Source organism: Syzygium oleosum, unplaced genomic scaffold (assembly GCF_021117445.2).
Source record: "Syzygium oleosum isolate NSW1041296 unplaced genomic scaffold, Sole_v2.1 Sole_v2.45, whole genome shotgun sequence".
Classification (NCBI taxonomy): Eukaryota; Viridiplantae; Streptophyta; class Magnoliopsida; order Myrtales; family Myrtaceae; genus Syzygium; species Syzygium oleosum.
Genome location: NW_026607529.1, coordinates 1,324,363 through 1,341,727, shown reverse-complemented (window position 1 = coordinate 1,341,727; position 17,365 = coordinate 1,324,363). Strand labels below are relative to the sequence as shown.

At 39.7% G+C, this 17,365-nt stretch overlaps 2 protein-coding genes across 2 annotated transcripts; one reads left to right on the top strand and one right to left on the bottom strand.

Annotated features, from left to right (window-relative positions):
• Nucleotides 1–6,202: 6,202 nt before the first annotated feature.
• On the top strand, nucleotides 6,203–11,990 carry LOC115679596 (proteasome subunit alpha type-1-A-like). The gene is made up of 3 exons (XM_030603210.2): nucleotides 6,203–6,249; nucleotides 8,740–9,256; nucleotides 11,114–11,990. Exons 1-3 carry the CDS (start codon nucleotides 6,203–6,205, stop codon nucleotides 11,576–11,578), a joined length of 1,029 nt encoding a protein of 342 aa, XP_030459070.2. The 3' UTR covers nucleotides 11,579–11,990.
• A 513-nt stretch (nucleotides 11,991–12,503) lies between these two features.
• Nucleotides 12,504–16,090, bottom strand: LOC115679770 (uncharacterized). Its single transcript, XM_030603472.2, has 8 exons — nucleotides 15,727–16,090; nucleotides 14,921–15,184; nucleotides 14,723–14,794; nucleotides 14,542–14,580; nucleotides 14,249–14,356; nucleotides 13,809–13,906; nucleotides 13,590–13,701; nucleotides 12,504–13,089 (listed from the first exon to the last, which is right to left on the bottom strand). Exons 1-8 carry the CDS (start codon nucleotides 15,877–15,879, stop codon nucleotides 12,841–12,843), a joined length of 1,095 nt encoding a protein of 364 aa, XP_030459332.1. The 5' UTR covers nucleotides 15,880–16,090; the 3' UTR covers nucleotides 12,504–12,840.
• Between the last annotated feature and the right edge of the window lie 1,275 nt (nucleotides 16,091–17,365).

Sequence of the window (17,365 nt, the reverse complement as noted above, 5' to 3'; positions counted from 1 at the left end):
AATTGAGTCTGACTAAAATTAAATTAAATGGGATTTAATTTCATTCAATTTTTGTCATGGGCGTGTGTGCATATGATGCTCACAAAAATACACATATGCTGATCATGCACTTCGATGTTTCTATGATCATCGACGAGGCCGCACGCGCCCTCACGCGCCAACACGTGCCGTGGGCACAGCGGCACGTGACGGCCACGCGCGGCCATGCCAAACCAGCGCGTATTCCGTCGGTACTGCTGGATGACATCAGCATGACGTCAGCAAGGCACGGATCCGGGTAGACCCGGATCCTGACCCGACTATTGACCCGACCCAATCGTCGAACCGACGCAATCGTTGACCCGACCCGATCGTTGACCCGACCCGAATGTCGACCCGACCGGTCAACTGGTCGGACCGGAGGTTCATACCGGTTTGACCGGCTGAACACGCGCGCACGCGCCGCGCTTTCTGGCGGCGCGTGAGGGCCCGTCCGTTGTCCGTTTGGGACGTTCTTGGTACCGACGCGCTCGTATCGAGATTCTCTACATTGTGGTATATTTATTTTACATGTTTGAGATTTTTAAGGAGGCAAAAATACATATAGAACCCTATATACTGTGTTTTTTAGGGTATTTTTGCGTATTTTCTTGTATTTCTCTATGGATTTGGAAATACATATGCTAGCTCACATGTATATCACCACATAAGGAATGTGTAGAGTGTCATTCATTGTCTATCAATGAATTGAACAATATAATTAGCATGATATGTAATTTTAGAGACAAACGCCCCTGTCTTTAAATCTAGCATTACATGTATATAGTGAATGTGATACATAAAGCTGATATCCCTTGTATGAGAGATTTTCAAAGATTCAGTTGGGTAGTGACTGCCAAAGTGGCACACTTGACTGGGTTTGAGAAATGTCAGTCTCATATTATGGTGGGATGTCTCATATTCTAATTCGTGGTCATACTCCCAAAGGAGGTGATTCTATATTGGTTCATGGAGGGATACATGTATGGCATGTGCTTGAGGAATGACTAATCTTAGTAGTTCATACACCCAAAGGTAAGGAAATGAAGAAATCGGATTTGCTTATTGACAATGAAGAAATCCATTCAAGAACACTTGAAAAGTGGTTTGCCAGCTGACTGTACTGCTAAGGAAATGATGGTAGCCTTAGAGGCTAGAAACCGCATTTCATCTAATGCTGAGGTTGGTACACTTCTTCAAAGACTCTTCAATATGAAATATGATGGTACTGTTGGGGTTAGAGATTATGTCCTTAGGATGGTAGACCTAAAGACGAAGCTTCATGCTCTTAATGTTTCCATTCCTGATGCTTGCATTGTGCATCAAGCCCTGAACACCCTTCCACCTGATTATGGGATTATAAAGACAAATTACAATTCCCAAGATGAGACTTGGTCAGTTAATGACTTAATAGAAAGAGTGGTAGCAGAGGAAGGAGAAACTTAAGAAGGAAAAAGGACATCTAGCCTTATATGTTTCTGGTTCCCACAAAAGGGAGGATAAGAAGTCCAGAAATCGTACTCATGATACTACCGGTCAATCTGATAATATGGGTCCAAAGAAAACATCCTTCAAAAGGGATGGTGACAACTGCTTCTTTTGTAAGAAGAAGGGTCACATAAAGAAGGACTGTGGAAAGTTCAAAACTTGGTTATCCAAACGTGGGCCTACAGGAATTCATAAACTGGAGGAAGCCAAATTAGGATGAGTCAAGACTCACTGTGGGAAACAACGAGAAAGCCGATGTTGTGTTTGTGGGAGATGTTATCTTGATTCTAGACTCTAGCTTTAGATTAATGTTGAAAGATACTATTTATGTACCTTCTTTTAGACGAAACTTAGTTTCCGTATTGTGTTTGGACATGTATGGCTACTCTTTTGAAATCAAGAACAATGTTATTTCTTTGTTTCTTAATTCAAATAAGGTTGGGTGCTATAATATGTCCAACGGATTGTACATATTGTGTTTGTCTCTCAATGACATATACGTCGCTTATACGGCTGAAAAGGTTGTTTCCAAGAGACCACTATCTAAGGAGCAGTCTTATGCATTGTGGCATAAACGGCTAGGTCATATATCTAAGGATAGAGTAGAAAGGCTGATAAAGACTAACATCTTACCTGCTCTTAAAGATGACCTAGAGACATGCATAGACTGTTGTAGAGGTAAAATGACTAAGATAAAGAAGAAAACTGCAGTCCGAAGTTTTGACCTGTTGGAGGTCATTCACACTGACATAAGTGGACCCTATACGGCAACCTTGTGTAGAAATTTTTATTTCATCACATTTATTGATGACTATTCTCGATATGGCTATCTGTACTTGATTAAAGAAAAGTCTGAGTCTTTTGACAAGTTCAAGATTTTTCGGACTGAAGTCGAGAAACAGTTGGGAAAGGTCATAAAGGTTGTTAGATCTGATCGAGGTGGAGAGTATTATGGCAAGCATGGCGATGCCGGACAGCTTAAGGGGCCATTTGCCAAATACTTAGAGGATTCTGGGATAGTGGCTCAGTTTACTATTCCTGGGAGTCCTGAGCAAAATGGTGTAGCCGAAAGGCGCAATCGCACCCTTATGAAAATGGTGAGGAGTATGATTAATAGGACAAATTTACTTGGTTTTCCGTGGGGTGAAGCTTTGAAAACAGCTTTGTACATTCTGAATCGTGTACCTACGAAAGCTGTTCCATTGACTCATTTTGACTTATGGACTGGACGTAAGCCTAGCTTAAACCATCTTAAGGTTTGGGGATGTCCTGCAAAAGTGAAGTTATATAATTCAACATTAAGTAAGTTGGACTCCAGAACCACTCGGTATTACTTTGTATCTTACTCGGATCATTCGAAGGGATATCGGTTCTATAATCCCAATGGAGGCACAAGAATTGTGGAATCATAGACAGCGAAGTTTCTGGAGTTTGATGTGGCCGAAGAAAGTAGATGCTCACAGATTATTGAGGATAATAGTACGGTGGGTAATGTTGTATCTTTTTCTCCTCTCATACAGATAATTGTGGAAACTCCCACACCACAGATTGAACCTGTTGAGGCTTAGGATCCTGTTATCGAGACAGCTCCTAATGAAGTTCCTCAAGGCTCTCAGGTGCAGGATGAGGCTGTTGCTGCTCTAGTAAGGAGATCCATTAGGGAGAGACGATCAGCTATACCACCGGACTATTTAGTCTATATAGGAGAGCAAGATTACGATATCGATTCTGTGGCTGATCCAGTGACTTATGCGGAAGTTGTTTCTTGTCCTCAGTCGGAACTGTGGTTGGATGCAATGAGAGATGAAATGCAGTCTATGAAGCATAATGGTGTTTGAGAACTTGTTGAATTACTTGAAGGTCACAGAACCCATTGGCTGCAAATGGGTATATAAGACTAAAAGGGACTCCAAAGGAAAGATTGAGAAGTTTAAAACCAGACTGGTAGCCAAGGGTTTTACTCAGAGAGAAGGAGTAGACTATGAAGCAACTTTTTCTCCAGTCTCTTCTAAAGATTCTTTCAGAGTGATCACGGCACTGGTAGCTCATTTCGATATGGAGTTACACCAGATGGATGTTAAACTGCCTTTCTCAATGGAGACCTTAATGAAGAAGTCTATATGATGCAACCCGAAGGCTTTGCGGCAGATGATTCAGGTACGCTTGTATGTAGTCTGAAAAAGTCTATTTATGGTCTCAAGCAAGCTTCTAGATAATGGTACTTGAAGTTTCATAGTGTTGTCGCTTCATTTGGTTTTGTTGAGAACAAAGTAGATTAGTGTATATACTGCAAGGTCAGTGGGAGGAAATTCATTTTCCTTATACTCTATGTGGATGATATCCTGCTTGCGAGCAGTGACCTTGGTTTACTGCACGAGACAAAGCGGATGTTGTCAAAGAACTTTGATATAAAGGACCTTGGTGAGGCGTCTTTTGTCCTTGGCATTGAGATTCATAGGAATCATTCTCGCCGACTATTGGGTTTATCTCAGAGGGCATATGTTGATCGTATCTTAGAAAGATTCAACATGCAGCAATGCAAGCCAGGAATTGCTCATGTCATTAAAGGTGATAAGTTGAGTCTGTTATAATGTCCTCATTCAGATTTTGAGAAAGCCTAAATGAAGAATGTACCTTATGCTAGTGCACTTGGGAGTATTATGTATGCTCAAGTATGTACTAGCCCAGATATTGCTTTTGCAACAGGACTTCTAGGCAGATATCAATCAAATCTAGGACACGATCATTGGGTTGCTGCCAAGAAGGTTTTGAGGTACTTAAAGAGGACAAAAGACTATATGTTGATTTACAGACATATTCAGGATCTACAGCTGGTCGGGTATTCGGATTCAGACTTTGCTGGCTGTCAGGATGAAAAGAAGTCGACAACGGGTTACATCTTTAAGTTAGCAAGAGGTGCAGTATCATGGAAAAGTGAGAAACAGAAATCAATGACATCCTCTACCATGCAAGCGGAGCTTGTAGAATGCTTTTCGGCCGCTACTTAGGCAATTTGGCTCCGGAACTTCATTAAGGAATTGACCGTATTTGATTTTGTGGATAGGCCCATACGGTTGTATTGTGACAATAACTCTACGGTGTTGTTTGTTAACAACAACAGAGGTCTCAAGGGGTCTAAGCATATAGAGGTCAAGTACCTGACTATAAAGGAAAAAGTTCAGAATGGTGACATTACAGTAGAGCACATTTTGATAGATGATATGATTGCAGATCCACTAACTAAAGGCCTTCGCCCTTGTGCATTTGATCGACATGTCATTAACATGGGCTTAGGAGTATCATGGGATATTGTTAATTAGTGGGAGCTGTTTAGTTTTATGTTGCTCTTATGAAGTTTGTATCTGATTTTGTTACATTTTGTAATATTTGAATATGTATCAACTCTTTTGCATTCAATGAGGTATTAGTGAATGTAGATTTATCAAGTTGAGTACACATATTTGATGAAAATCTCGAGGAATTGTGTAAACCTTGAGTACAGGCTATGGGGTATTCTTGGTATTAGCCTTAACGATATGTCTTGTTACACATAAGGTACAGTTAACTATAAAGGTAAGACATATGCAGGTTCGTTGGAATCATGAAGGATATTCTCTGGTGACACACTAGGTTTTGTGACACTTGAGGAGAGAGAATTTGGACTGACAAAATGAACAACACATGAAATATCACTCATTATGAAGTATTGTTCATTTACCACATTACCATATTGAATCCATATCAGTAAAGTTGAAAGCACTTGTGACCATGAAAGGCTCTGCGTGAATACATGCAGTTACCGCCATGATTCGGTGTTTGAGACCTTATGGGATCAGATTGACTATTAAGAATGATTTCTAGACCAACGTAAGGGTGCGCACACAATTCTGTTTCAATTAATATCACCCAAGTGGGAAAATGTAAGAATTTCCTAATGTGAGCTTCATTAATTGAAATTAACTAAATTAGTTTGGTCTAATAAATGTGAGATATGTGGGTTCTCAATAAGTCTAATATGGGGCTGGCTAGTATGGGCCAAGTACGGCCTGGCCCGTACTGAGAGGACCCGTGGTCGAAGACTCTATAAATAGCGCTCAAGTCCCTCCCCTAACCTAATGATGCACAATCTGTCTCACATACGGATCTAGAGAGGAATTTCTTCTCGTGAGTGGCAATCTCATTAGGCTAGTGTCCGACGAAGGGAATAGGGGTGAAGCACTTGAGTTCATGTTTGGAAACCGTCACCAATTCCGCGTCAAGTTCGATGGATTCCAAACCAGGTACGCTAATTGACAATTTCTCCATTTACGTGTTTCGGTTTCTAATTATGGTGATCCTGGGTGTGCCATTTTCGTGGCCAATAATGACCGCTCGAGCTCGAAGCTCGCAACCATAGCCGTTTCAGCTCTTAGCTTGAGATCGCCATGACCAAATCTGACTTTGCAACTTGCGGCTAGGACCGTTGGTGCCTGAAGATTACGTTCGCTATAAGCTGACCTTTCTGACCACCAAAAAAAAAAAAAAGCTGACCTTTCTTCGAGCTTGTAGGCAACATGGCCACTCGAGCTTGAAGCTCGAAGCTCGCAGTCACCTTGGCTTCTTGAGCTCGAAGGTGCGGCCATTGCCGGGAGATCTAAAAGCTCGTAGATCTCAAGCTCGTGACTATCATGACCACGTGAGCTTTTGAATTGCGGCCATGGCCATGGATGATGATCGCGCGTGGGTATTTGACGAATTGCATTGGTAAGGTTCGAAGAACTTTAAGAAGAAGTTTAGGTCAAAGAGAGAGTCAAAATCTGGAAAAAAAAAAGGAAAATAAAATCCAAGTGGAAAATTATTTAATGGCATCAGGCCACGTAGATCGAAGAACGATAAGTGACATTTTTTTTTAAAAAGTATAGAGAAGCTTTTGAACAAAAAGAAAAGTAGAGGGCCAGTTTTGAATTTCGGGCAATAATAGAGGGATCACCGGTGATATTATCCCAAAAATATTATGGTACATTGAACTCCACTAGTAATATATGAGAAAAAAGTTGAATAGTGCATGAGACAGGTATACATCGTCCATTTCTTAAAAGTATGTGAAAAAAATTGTTATCTTTATAATAGCATCTAAAAAATAATTTCGTCAAGAGTCCACATTAGCTGCGTCATACATAACAATACTTTGCATACAAAGTATACCAATTTCAATTGAATCTTTTGTTTTATAAAAATTTGATGCGTGACAATTGAATTTTGGTTATTTCTTCGTTGTATGCAATAATAGATAAAAAAAAAGATTATATTCATTTATTCAAGTATGACATTATCTAGTCATATCGTTTGTAAACATATGGTAATCGACACGTTAATTCATCAATTGAATGATGAAAAGATATAAACTAAGTAAAATAAAGGAAATACTTTTATCAGAGTATTATATGATATGTATTTTATTCGTATAATATTAAGTTTTACTCCAACAAAAAATGAATGTTTTCGTGTAAATTGAACAAACGTTCTGTAGACGAAAGTTTAATTGAAAGTAACGTATACACCGGTATTTCGAGTAAAAGTGGAGTATTTTGAAAATAGCATGCTGCTTGCGCTTGCACAATTTTTCGTACAAACTTCGAAATTATAATTTGAGCAATCAAGCCTTTAAATCTCTAAATTTTTTCCGATCAAGTTATTCGATCTACGCATCCAACAAATTAGAGACGTTCACCTCCAAAAATATGTTGTGAAACATTGTTGCTTGAACGCACATTCTATTTGCAGCAATGAAACTGCAAGAACTACAAATTCTTAAGATATAATTAGCAAATTATCAATCGCTTCTTTTTTCCACGAGCAGTTGGATATCTAACGGGAGGACACTAAAAGTGCCAAAAGTTATGTATGGTGCTCACTTTAATGCCAAAAGTTTACGCCGAATCATTCAAGTGCTAAATCAGAGAAAAAATGATCACTGAGGCTCCGTTCATTTCACAAAAAATATGACATTTTTGAAAAATATTTTTCGGAAAGTCATTTTCCAAGAAAATGATAATATTTTCCGGTGTTCGACTGAAACTTGAAAATGAACTAGAAAATATTTTCCGTCGTTCAGTATGGAAAATCTAATTTGATTTTTCCTCCTTGCACTCCTTTTGACAATTTTTTATCTTTTTAAAAACATAATTTGTTAATTATTTTTATTTTTGAATTTTTTAAATAAATTTTTAATTTTCCTTTTTCTCTTCTTTTTTATTCTTTTATTTCTTACACTTCCTCCCTTTGAAAGGTATTTTTTCCATTGGTGGAAAATGTTTTTCACTAATTTATTTTCCGTAAAATGAACGGAGCTTTAAGTACTGACGGCAAGATATTAAAATAAAATATGACGTGGCATGTTTTTTTAAAACCAAGTCCACATGGAGTGCAAAAACGATGTCAAATTTCTGACCTACGTGGCTTGTTCAAAAGAACCGACGTTGCACAACCTCTAGCCAAAATGACGTCACACAAAGCGGATCAAAATTAGGGCTTTGAATTCTTATTCCTGCACAACACTACGAATTCCTCCTCGCTTGCTCGCCAGCACTGTCACTGAGTTGTCATCTTCTTTCCCTTGGTCAATTGGTTGGAAAAATTAGGGTTCCGAGGGCAAAATTAGGGTCAGAGGGAGGGAAAAAGGGTTCTTGGTAACGTCGGGGGGACGACGGTAGTAGAGATTGCAAGATTGAGCAAGTAATTTTGAGGCAAACCGAAATAGAAGTGAATTTGGGTTCAATGGCCGATTAAAGTTTGAAATTGGGGGTTCTCTTTCAATTTGGGGATTTAGGTTTCTTATTTAAAGAAAAAGGTACTAGACGGCATCGTTTAGGATTTAGATGCTGAGTGGACTCTTTGGCGAGCTACGTCGTCTTAAGAAACTAATAAAAAAAGGCAACGTCGGATTTCTAGCCAAACAAATCGGATTTGGTACTAAAATGAGCGTTTTTCAAAAAAATTGACACTTAAGTGATTAGGAAGAAATTTTTTTCACTAAAGTGAACATCGTACATAATTTTTTACACTTCTAGTATCCTTCTCCCATATTTAACTTGTAAAAATTTGTGATGAAGGGACTCAATTGAAAAAGTTTTACGAGTTGAAGTGGGTGATTGGTCACAACACAATAGAAAGACAGTTTTTTTTTTTGGTCGAAAGAAAGATAGTTCAAGTGTCCTATTTTCTTGCTTCATTTTGACTGTATCTCTGCTCAAGCTTCTCCTTCTTAACTTGTCTCGAAAACAAAGCAAACACAACTTCAAGGCAGCAAAAAACAAAAGACAAAAAAGAACCTCGGACCTCCATAACTGCGATCTCCTCACTCCCCTGCCATTCCATCTCCGCCAACTCAAAACGCCGTCATTCGTGGACGAGACCACCCGCGTTTAGGAACCAGTACGACACCGATGTGACCATGCTGAGCCTGTCGGAGCGGCTCTTCCTAGTGGAGTATGCCATGGAAGCCATCAAGCAGGGCTCTGACGCCATCAGCCTCTGGTGGAGGACCCATGCCGTCCTCGCCTGCATCAACAAGGCCGACTTGGAGCTCTCCTCCCACCAGAAGAAGAATTTCAAGGTTGACAATCACATCGCCGTTGCCATTGCCGGCCTCACCGCCCACGGCCATGTCCTGTCATGCTACATGCCCTCCGAGTGCATCAAGCACGCCTTCATCTACAAGTCATCGCTCTCCGTCATCCGGCTCGTCATTCAGTTCGCCAATAAGGCTCAAGTTTTGGTTCCTACTCCGACTATGTTGTGTTACTTGTGTTTGCGTTGGGCGTTTGGCGTGTTATGTGGGGGTTCGATGTAATTGCGGTGTGGCATTGTGTTTTAACTGGAGGAGTAATTATGGATTTACAGGTGTAGAGTTCGTTGATCAGTTGATTGATAGTCGTGCTGATTGAGGGGTTGACGAGGGAAGAAATGTCAACTTGGAATGATATAGGGGTACACAATTTGGAGAAAGAAGTATAATTATGGATTTATTTTCTGTTTCTCTTGCCTATTGAAGCAAAACCTTTAGGCACCATTTTGTATGCATTCTTACCCTTTTCTGAAATTTCTGCTAGACTAATGAGAGTTTGTTCAAGTGAAGAAGTATATATTATGGACTTACTGCTGCTGCTTTGCGGTTGCATGTAACATTGATGTCGTCCTAGAGAGTATGCATATTTTTTTACTGCTGTATGCGGAGTGAATAGTGTCTGTTCAAGTCAACAGGTGTACCTGAGAGATTGCTCCTTTTTCAGTGTATTTCACTGGTTTTGGTATTAGTCTAGGTTCTTCTTGTGTATGGCGGAGACTCAGCTTTTCTGGTCCATAGCTATCTCATACTCGCATGGCTTCTTTAGTTTCAGCTTTTTCTGCTGCTATGTATATAGAGACCTTTGATGTGTATTCGGACGATTACAAGATGACTACTTGTTAGTCAAATTTGTTATGGTCTAGTAAATTAGTAATACATGAGACCTCATCCTATCTGTTCCAGAGACCATTCCCTAAAGGTTAACATATTCTGAGATACTTCCCTTTTCCGGAGAATGCATGAATAAGCTACAGTAGTAGAAGTGGAGCAGAGGTTCAAGATCGGTTTCACCGATCCGAGAAGAGGGGTCGAAGATATATCTTCATTAAATAAACTTAGATATTTGTTGGTCCAAAAAGCATCCTCAAATCAACTTTTGATGATCAAATTGTTGTTGCTCATCATGGATTTATGCTGTAAACCTTGGCCTGTCTCCACCTCTCTACTCAACGTCCCTACCTTTCTATTTCAAGTTCCTCTGATACTGTTGGATTTGTTTTACACCTTTGTGACTGTTTTTTTAAAGCTTTGCTGCACCATGGTAGATTGCATTTTCCAATCTAATCATGGAATTGACAATCACCAGTGGTGATCGATTATTAGTTCGATAAATCCTTATCTTTGCATGCCACACGCTGCTATATGGTACAAAGGCACACAGATTATGCTGCTTCAGTTTGCCCCTTGAATAATTGATAGTTGATTGTTTCTGCTTTTCCTGTGAGCTTAATCAGGTAGATTTACCTCATTCTTGAGTTTCAGAATTTGACAATACAAAAAATGTGGCATATTTGTGTTGTCTCCTCATATGTTCTCATTCATGAGCTAGAAATGACTCAATTATTGTGTAATATGGCGTGTTCTAGTATCATTAGTGTCCTACCCTTTAGTAAGAGAAGGGTTGATCTTGGTCACCTTTCCTGTGCTCTCAAAAGCAGTCCTACCTATCCCTTGTTAGGTGAATCCCTTGCTGCCCGAATGCCCTCCACGCTTCACCATTTGAAATTGATGTTCCGACTGGCGCAGCATCTCCATCTTTATCACAGCATCACCAATTATAATCAGATGTCTTCACTTTGGAGATATAGTAGAAAGTCTGGAGAGAGAAGAGTAAACAAATAGCTCCTGTTACGAATGTTTGATGTAGATAGTTAGAATTGGCAACTTAGGGTGTTTTCATTGTAATTCACTCAAAACTAAAGGGACTTTATGCAGCTTCTAGCACAAAGAACAGACGAAATCCCAATTGAATTACCAGTTTGCCACATAATTTTCTGGCACGTTTGCACCCAACGATCATGGAAACGGCCCAATGGTGTTGGTCTGCTGGTAGCTGGCTTGGAAGAATCTGGAGCCCACCTCTATTACAACTGTCCGAGTGGGAACTGCTTTAAATATCAGGCTTTTGCCATTAGGTCCCGTTCGCAAGCTGCCAAAACATATTTGGAGCGCAGGTTTGAGAACTTCATCGACTCTTCGCGGGATTTGGTCAAGGATGCGCTGATTGCATTAAACGAGACTTTGCAAGGAGAGAAGCTCAAGAGTTCCATTTGCGTGGTCACTGAAGTCAGAGTGGGAGAGCAACTCCACATACTAGATCAGGATAAGGTACAACAGTTAATCAATGCATTTGAGCTTGTGGAGGAGGAAGAACCTCATTCTGCAGAAGCAAGTCCCGCAGATCAGGCCGCTGTTGAAGGAGAGGGTGCTTCTCCCGACCAAGCTGCTGCTCCTACCAAAATTTAAGAATGGTTGAACTAGCAAGCAACCTTGTTCTCGTGAGACTTTCAGCATGTGTTTACAAAGGCGAGGACGAAACGATTGATGGCACCTGCCAGTAATGTCATTTCATTGTCAGGTCCTGGACTTTGTCGACTCATAGATGGGAAAATTGCAAACATGCTATTGCCAGCCTCTTCCCAGTTTAGATTTATATACCTATTTCCCCAAGATATAGTTATTTTTCTTATGTTCCCAGACACATCTCTTGAATCCCTTGCGACTTGCAGTTTCCACATCGTGGCGCTTGCCATAGTCAGTGAGCATATTTTTCATCATATTAAGTTATACTTGGATTCTGTAAAGCAATTGGAGCTTCAAGTGAGTTCGTTGATACCATTTGCTTCTGTATGACCCCTTGGAGTTTAACAGTATCAGCAGGGACAGTATCAGCAGGGACTGCTTAAGGGTCGATGAGTTCCGGACCACTTCTTTAGTAGGCAAGTTCTGGACCACTTGATAAGTATGCCTCTCCCCATATATTTGATGTTCCAGAATTTTACTCGTCCCAATCATCGATATGATTCAGACAACTAGGGATGATTTTCGATTTTCATCATGTCCGAAATTGTACTGTTGAGCGACATTGTTTAGATCCGTGCACCAGTTCAACTTAACGCCGATTCCAAGTCTCTCGTTTTTTTTTTTTTGGTAAGGAAGTCTGTCTCGTTTTTGTAACTCTGTAACGGACAAAAGCGTCGTGTACCCCAACTTGGAGTCTCTTATTTCCCCTCTACAAACCTCAGGTTCTTCGGTGGTCCATATCTGGGATTTGAGAGTGATGACATCTGAAGCTTGTGCATGAAATCAGACTTTTAGCACACATGGTGCATGAAATCAGTGTCTGCAATTGCTATATACTAATTAGCTGGTCACCAGCAGCACAATGGTATTGCATAAAGTATTGCCCTACTGACATATCAGTTTGTTGAATCATTGAAGGTAGCATGTTTCTGAGTACTCGGTACTTTTAGAATGACCGTGTTAACTAAGTACTCTAAGAACACTGATAAAACATAATTAACAAACGCTTGTTAAGTAACTCGAAACATGATGTTTCCTGTATGCATGATTAGAAATTGTTTGGTTCACATCAGTCAGACCAACCCCCATAAGTGCAACCATAACTTCTCTTTGCTTGTCGAAAGAGAAAAATCAAGGGCCTAATTGCTAAGTTGTCTATCTGGGGAGCCTTAAAAATTGATCAAATTTGTTCACACGAGCAAGAATCAGTTGCGCATGTTGGGAAGAGGAAGGCCTTTGATCTGCATTTGCTTGTACATCCATCGCCAATTCTCCAGGGTCACTTCACCCCCAAGGGCTCGTATGACAGAACCGCCACTGCAAGAGCCTGCTTTGCAGCATTCTTCGAGCGACAATCCTTTCACCAAGCCATACAAAAACCCACTTGCAAATAGGTCTCCCGCTCCGGTTGCATCTGCTGCTTTCACCTCGCCTATAGCTGGAACTCGGACAGTCTGGCGGTCATGCATTTTAGTGTCATAACAATGAAAATGAAGCACAACTATACCAACTCCTAGATGCCACATATATGCTGGGAAGAAACTACCAAAAAGTACGCCATTCCATCATTTAGGTCGTGAAACATGGATTGAAGGGACATTCATCTTGTTCTGGAAACACTTCAGGAAAGTTCTTGACAGCATAAAACCAAAAGATATAGTATGTTCACTAATTACCGGCGCTCCTCGTTGACAAGGAATCAGTGCTACTTAAATGCCCGGCTATTCAATGACCAATTTTTAGGACTAATCCAAAGGGCAAAGTACAACCTAATGAAAGCATCTTTTATCTTCTTGGTATATAGTACTATCTAAATTTAAGATAAGCACTTATAGTGACATTAATATTGGCCATTTTACTTATCAAGTTTACAATTTCAATTCGATACGTGCATGTGCAAAGGCATAGAAAGCAACAGCTAGCACGCATGCGCATATGCATAGAAAGAACTTACTTCTTTCCCATGCTTCGCAATGCACCCATTCGAGCTTAATGTAACCACAGCCCATTTGCAATATTGTCCCAGAAATTCAAGTGCAGCCTCAGGTCCGACTTTTTCTTCTCCTCTGCAAGGATTGAACAAGTGGGCTAAGAGAAATACAAACCTCAAAGTCAAATAAGTCAATCTCATGTCAAAAAAGTCAATATGTTTAAGACTTAGAATGACTGCTACCTTAGCAGCTCTGCAGCCTCATCCTCATTGGCAAAGCAGAGGTCTATATTCCCAGACTGCAGCAGCTCGAGAAGAGGTGATCTAAAGTTTCGGACCATCTGGCCACATTTAAGTACTATTAGACAGCGATTTTATTATTATTCCGGAAATAAGAAAGCCTGTAAGGAGAAAGAAGATTGACTAAAATTCAAGAAGGTAAACAGTGAATCCTTTGTATTACTGTGTGCACGGAATATCAATCCATAAATCTGAGGAAAACATGTATTTACTCTCCATTATGATTACAACAGACACCAAATATTTACTCTTCATGTGGGAAAATTTGCCCTAGGACATTCCAATTTTTGGCATTAATACTTGACATACTTAAGCCGTTCAATAAACCAATGGTTGCTGTCCCCTTGACAGACTTAACACCAGCGGGAAAAAAATCCACCTACCTCAAAGCTTGCCAAATCCAAAGATACAAGAAGGCCTTCCTGTTTGGCAATGCTTATAGCGGCTTGAATAACTTCCAGGTTGAATATTGCATATCTTATCACCAACCACTGCAATAATATGACTGCCAGAAAATAAGTCGCAGCATAACTTTGACCATAATATACTGTGGCGAGGATTGACAGAACGATGAAACAATTGATTCAGACGAAAAAAATGCATCAAATTAAAACTGCATCCAAAAGAATGATGAGTAATTTGGGTTCAAAATTTTCAATTTCAACTAGAGACTAACCTTGGATCCTCTGAAGTGCGCTCCAGTCAATTCATCTGCCTGAAAGAGGGGGAGAAAAATAAACAAATTCTTGTGAGCACCTACCGATAGTTCAGTAAATTTTCATTGAGGTACGGTTTGACAATTTGACCATACAAGCATGTGATCAACCAAAGTCAAATATACAGGGTCGAGAAGGAACCTGAAGTTTCACGGCACTTGAGAGACAAGGTCTCATTGTTCGATTCCCACACGCATCGACCAAGCACACGCACTGTTACATGCAGTAAAAAGATGAAGTTCAATAAGTTGTTAATCAAGAACAGATTGTCCATGATAGTACTAAGTTTTTCCCCCCCTCTTTTGGGTAAAGTCTCAATAGCGGTCACCAAAATCTCACCTGACCAGTGGGTCCTTTTTTCAATCTCATCCTGGAGAGGCTCACTCCATGAAAGCTCATGTTACTCACGAACGACTGGCCTTGATCATCGTCACCATAAGCCCCAACTATTCCGCTAGAGACGCCGAACCCCGCACTCAGCCCTCGAATGGTGTTTGCAACGCTGCCGCCAGCCATCGATTTAACAGGAGACAGGTCATTGGGTGAAGATAGGATATGGCTTTTCACTTCCCGCAATATGTAGTCTAGATCTTCAATGGCAACCTACAAAGCATTCACACTGGAATTAATAAAAGGGGAAAACAACATCTTAAGTGTTCAATTGTTTTAGACCAGTTCCGATTGTTCCATATTTTAACAAGCCTAGAAAAGAGAAGACTCGTTTGATTAGATCAAACACGGGCGACAAAAAATAAAATTACCCTTTTCACGTCATCTACTCAAACAAAAAGATGAAGCAATTAAGGACACATTCGGTCTGCATCATAGCACAGACTATGCCGAGACTAATGTTCAGAAACCCACATCCCAAAACAGATGACTATATCATCCTATCCACAAGGACCACAACCACAGTTTGTAAAGAGCAGAGGAATATGAAAGAAAAGCAAGAAAAAAAAACACACAACAGAGAACAATTCAAAATTCGAGCTTGGTGAATCTGAACAATGTACCCAGAAACCAAAAGGAAAAAAAGAAAAAACCAATCTCACTCAACAACAAGCAGTGAGCTGAAACAGAACAACCACCGCAACATCAAGAACACGCTGATCGAGACCATCGAAAAAATCTCAAGGATTACGCACGGGAATGGAACCGCCACGCTCGCCGGGGACGCGATCGAGGAGGGCCCAATCGACGCGCGCCACGTGGTCGATGAGCGCCGCCGGCTGGAGGCCGAGGATGAGCGGAGCGGGGGGCTCGGCGGTGGCTCCGTCGGGCAGAAACTCCGCTCCCATCCCTCTAATGCTCCTCCTCCTCCCCCTCCTTCTTCTTTTGAAAAGAAGAAAATTATTCTGGTTAAATATGAATCGGCGTGATGTGATTGGTGCTTTTCAAAAGCACGAATCAATCACGATGAAAATATCCTCATATCGAACGATCTTTGTTGGCCCTGAGCATCGCTTTTGAAGAAAGAGTTCGTATTTATAGAGAGGGAGAGCTATGGACACCACACCTCGCTGCAACTGCACTGCAGCTGCTCCGTCCACTTCCTCCTCGGAATCGTATATAGATTGTTCCCAATTTGCCCCCTCATATTATCGACGTACGGAAAAATCACACAGGAGGTCTTTACTGTCATCCTTGAACTTCAAATTTATTCGATGTGATCATTAAATTTTTTATATATATTCAATTTAGTTTATGGATGAGATAATCTAATGGCTAGATAATTCAAAGACTAGATTGAATCCAAGGATATAATAATCGAGGGACTAGATTGAACCTTAAATAAAAAGTTCAATGACTACATTAAATAAATTAAAAGTTTAAGGACAACATTGCACATTAGGTCAACGTTCAAACTATTTATGTAATTTTCCCTTTACGTATATTCCACCCCATTATTGACGCCTGACACTCTCTTATTACATTGAATTGATTACATTATTTCTTGTAGGTCGCATTCTTGATTTAAGATGATCTCTTGCCTTTTTTTTCTTCTTTCTCTTTTGATTCAATTTTGTTAGAGACGAAACTTCCCATGCTCTTCTCAAACAACATTTATCAAGATTAAATATGGAGTCCACTCTTGATTTAAGATTATTTTTTGCCTTATTTCCTTCTTTTTTGGTTATTTCCTTTGCTTTCTCCATTTGGAACAAAATTGGTGTCTCTCTTTTCCGAAAAATAGTTTATTTGGTAGATAGATAACTCAATATTGTGTTAATGAGTTGTAAATTTAGCTTTTTTTTTGTACTAGGAAATTATTATTTAAAAAATAACCTAAGCACAAGTAAGAGTGAAAAGACTCAATCTACTGCATTTCGTTTAATTATAACTTTAATAAATGTTGTTACGTTATAGTCTATGTATTTTAAATGCGCAACTTTTTATTTTATTCATTGAGTCTAATAGTTTAATTTTTATTTATTTTTATGCCATTATTGCATGATGTTTCAAAAGATACTTTAAAAAAGTTAAAATATGACAAAGTCACATAAAAAAATTCAAAACACCACTATTATAAGAAAATGCTCCCTAAAACATTATTACATAGAATACTTTATTTGCCTTGATTACATGGTATAATGAGCTGTTGACAAGAAATTATATCAAATGTAATGGCATTATAAGACAACCCGTATAAACCATTTGCAAACACATATTTTTGTCAATTCTAAATGCATTAGCATTTTCATAGAATTATCAATGAAAAGAAATTTATCCACTACAATAATAAAAAGTTGCATATGCAACTTAACAAAAGATGTTGTCAATTTA